The sequence below is a fragment of the Echinops telfairi genome, unplaced genomic scaffold, assembly GCF_000313985.2.
Source record: "Echinops telfairi isolate 266 unplaced genomic scaffold, ASM31398v2 ScPeMD7_7457;HRSCAF=8495, whole genome shotgun sequence".
Lineage (NCBI taxonomy): Eukaryota > Metazoa > Chordata > Mammalia > Afrosoricida > Tenrecidae > Echinops > Echinops telfairi.
The window spans coordinates 5,645,038-5,647,936 of record NW_022111357.1 but is presented as its reverse complement, the minus strand read 5'-3'; the positions used below and the strand labels follow the sequence as shown (position 1 = coordinate 5,647,936).

General features: G+C 59.0%; 1 protein-coding gene across 1 annotated transcript in view; it reads right to left on the bottom strand.

Annotated features, from left to right (window-relative positions):
- Positions 1–614, bottom strand: part of POU3F1 (POU class 3 homeobox 1) — a 13,037-nt gene extending 12,423 nt beyond the window's left edge. Inside the window, exon 1 of the mRNA XM_045298900.1 lies at positions 6–614. Within this exon, the coding sequence (XP_045154835.1) occupies positions 6–614 (609 nt within the window). The remainder of the gene's footprint in view (positions 1–5) is intronic.
- Between the last annotated feature and the right edge of the window lie 2,285 nt (positions 615–2,899).

The window sequence follows — 2,899 nt, the reverse complement described above, 5'->3', positions numbered from 1 at the left end:
CGCACCACCTCCTTCTCCAGCTGCAGGCTGTCGGCCAGGCCCGTGATCTCGTGCGCCGAGGGCTTGGGGCACTTGAGAAAGTGGCTCTCGAGCGCGCCTTTGACCCCCACCTCGATGGACGTGCGCTTCTTGCGCTTGCGGCCCTGGGCCGCGATCTTGTCCAGGTTGGTGGGGCTGCCGCTGGAGGAGTCGGTCTCCTCCAGCCACTTGTTGAGCAGCGGCTTGAGCTTGCACATGTTCTTGAAGCTCAGCTGCAGGGCCTCGAAGCGGCAGATAGTGGTCTGCGAAAACACGTTGCCGTACAGCGTGCCCAGCGCCAGCCCCACGTCGGCCTGCGTGAAGCCCAGCTTGATGCGCCGCTGTTTGAACTGCTTGGCGAACTGCTCCAGGTCGTCCGAGCTGGGGGCGTCCTCGTCTGAGTGCTCCCCCACCGACGAGCCGCCGCCGCCCGCGCCCGGGTGCAGGTGCACCGCCGCCGCGTGCAGGCCGCCCGCGTGTGCATGTCCGTGTGCGTGTCCGTGTGCGCCAAGGTGCGGCGGCGGCGATGGCTCCAGCTGCGCCTCGTGGCCGTCCCAGATATATCCCTCTGTGGGGGAGGCGGCTTGGGAGCTCATGCCTGGCGAGATTCCAAGTCTTTCTGGTGGCCCAGTTGCTGGTGCCTCGACTTCTCTCCAAGAGAAGTTGGGGCAGGTGGCTTGTTCAAAGAGCCGTAGGACTGGTTTTGCCCAAGCAAGCCGGCGGGGCTCCTTGGAACCACAGGCTGGACCTTGAAACCCTTGAACTCCAGGTCCATCTAAGTGGGTTTGGCATCATTTGTTTGTGGGTAAACAGGCCGGCAGGGCTGCCCATGCTTCCAGCTGCCCAGGACTTGAAGCAGGGAAGTCAGCCTGGTCCCTAAACATGGAGGGCAAAGTGAAACTAACCTCAGGCTTGGGCAGCGGGGCAGGGGACAGCGAGAAGCCAGGCTGGAGGTATAGCCGTGACTGGGATCTTTCTTTGCCAAGCTGTGCCTGCAGAGCCCCTGATTCCGAATCCGTGTGTGGCGTCTCTACTTCACGGTCCCAGGCCCTGATCAGGTCTCAGGCACGTCTGTTTAGCTTGAAGGGGCCTGGACACAGTTGCCCTTCCTGAAAGATGCTCACCTGGAGACTGGCTGAGCTGGGGCCTAAGGAACAGGCATTCCTGATACTGGCCTGGTAAGAAATGTGTGGTCACCTTCCTCCCACACTGCCCGGCTGTGGCCCGAACTTCAGGACAGCACCTCACCCGAAAGCCAACCCAGGCAGCCTGGGCAGTAAAGAGAACAGACACAGCCCTGGGGTAGATGTTTATGTGAGTAATAAAATATTTACTATAACATAAATATAAAGGGGACTTCCCAGTCTACATTTTTTTTTGCAATAAAGATACAAAGAGAATACACCAAAACATTGCTCCAAAAAAATAAAAATAACAGAATTTAAATTTCAATGGGAACAAACAGAACAAGAAAGGGAGAAGGGGGTGGGTGGGTGGGGAAGCTCCGAACACATCCAGAAAATAAATAGAGAGGGGTCAGAAATCATTAAAAGCTCTCTTGCGGGTTAGTCGTGTACAAAATCCTTTAGGATGGGTGTGTGGAGGGGCAACTCAGAAAACCCAAATAAAAATCAAGCACAAAATGTTTCTTCTCCCCGCCAGCGTGTGTACATATCTCACATATTTACATGGTTCCCCCCCTCACCCCAAACGTGGGGCGTTTCTCTCTCTGCCTCCCCCAACATCCCACTTCCCGGAGTCGGCGGCCAGGGAAGGGCCACCCGCGGGGAAGCTGCGGGGAGTCTGGCCCAAGGTTCTCAGGGAGCGGCTTATCTCTACTGCTGGTTAAAAACAGATTTCCAACTTTTCCAAGTTTCGTTTGCCGGCGGCCTGGAGGGCAGGGTCCCGCGGGGAGTGGGAGCCCTGCGGTGCGGTGGTCTGCCCGTGGGGCAGAAGCCGGTTCTCACGGGGCGTGGGGCCCGGGAGAGTGGACCGCTCCGCGTGGCCGGGAGCCGAGCCCGGGCTCGGGTAAAACGAAACGGAAAAACTAACACTCGAATATGCTTGTTAGTTTTTGTCTTTTTGTTTTGCTTTTTTTTTTTTCCTTTTTCTTTTTTAAGGGGGTGGTGGTGGAGGAGGGTAGGGGAAGGTAAGGGGGAAAATAAATTAGGCTAGATTAAAGCTTTGGCTATTTCCTGTTTTATACACAGACGCGGCTCTCGCAGCCTCCCCTCCGGGGCCCGATAAATACAGTATACAGCGATTTAAATTAAGGGCGCGGGCGGAGTTAGAAGGACCCCAGGAGCCGAGGCCCCGAGAATAAATAAAAACCGTAAAAAAATCAAGCCCGGGTGGAGGGGTGGGGCGCATCCTTGGGGGAGAGAAGGGGCGTGGAGTGGACCAAGTGACAGCCCCCCCCCTCTGCCCTTCACACGCAGACTCGGGGGTCCGTGCCAGGGGGAGGGGATGGGGGCTCTCCGCCCATCGTCCCCTCTCCGAGGGATCCTTTACACCCGCACCGCGTTTACCTGTCGCTGTGGGGAGGCCGCTGCCGGGATCCGGCCCCGAACAGCTCGAGGGGGACAAGGGCGGGGGTCGTCGAGGGGACGGGACAGGGAGCAGGCGTCGGGCGGGGTGCCCGGGGGTGAGTTGGCGCGTCCCAGATCTTCGCTCGTCTCTCCCGAGTCTCGGGGGAGGGGCGACGCAGCTTCGCCGCTCGCCGGAGAGGGTAGTCCGGGTGTTTGGCTTTGTTCGAAAGTTTCTGGGCTTCTTTTGTAAAATCCAAAGCAACCGAACAACAACAAAACAGGGTCCAGGCCGCGCGGGCGGACTGCGTGCCCGCGCCTGGCCGCGCGCCGGCGGGGGCCCGGCCCGCGGGGTC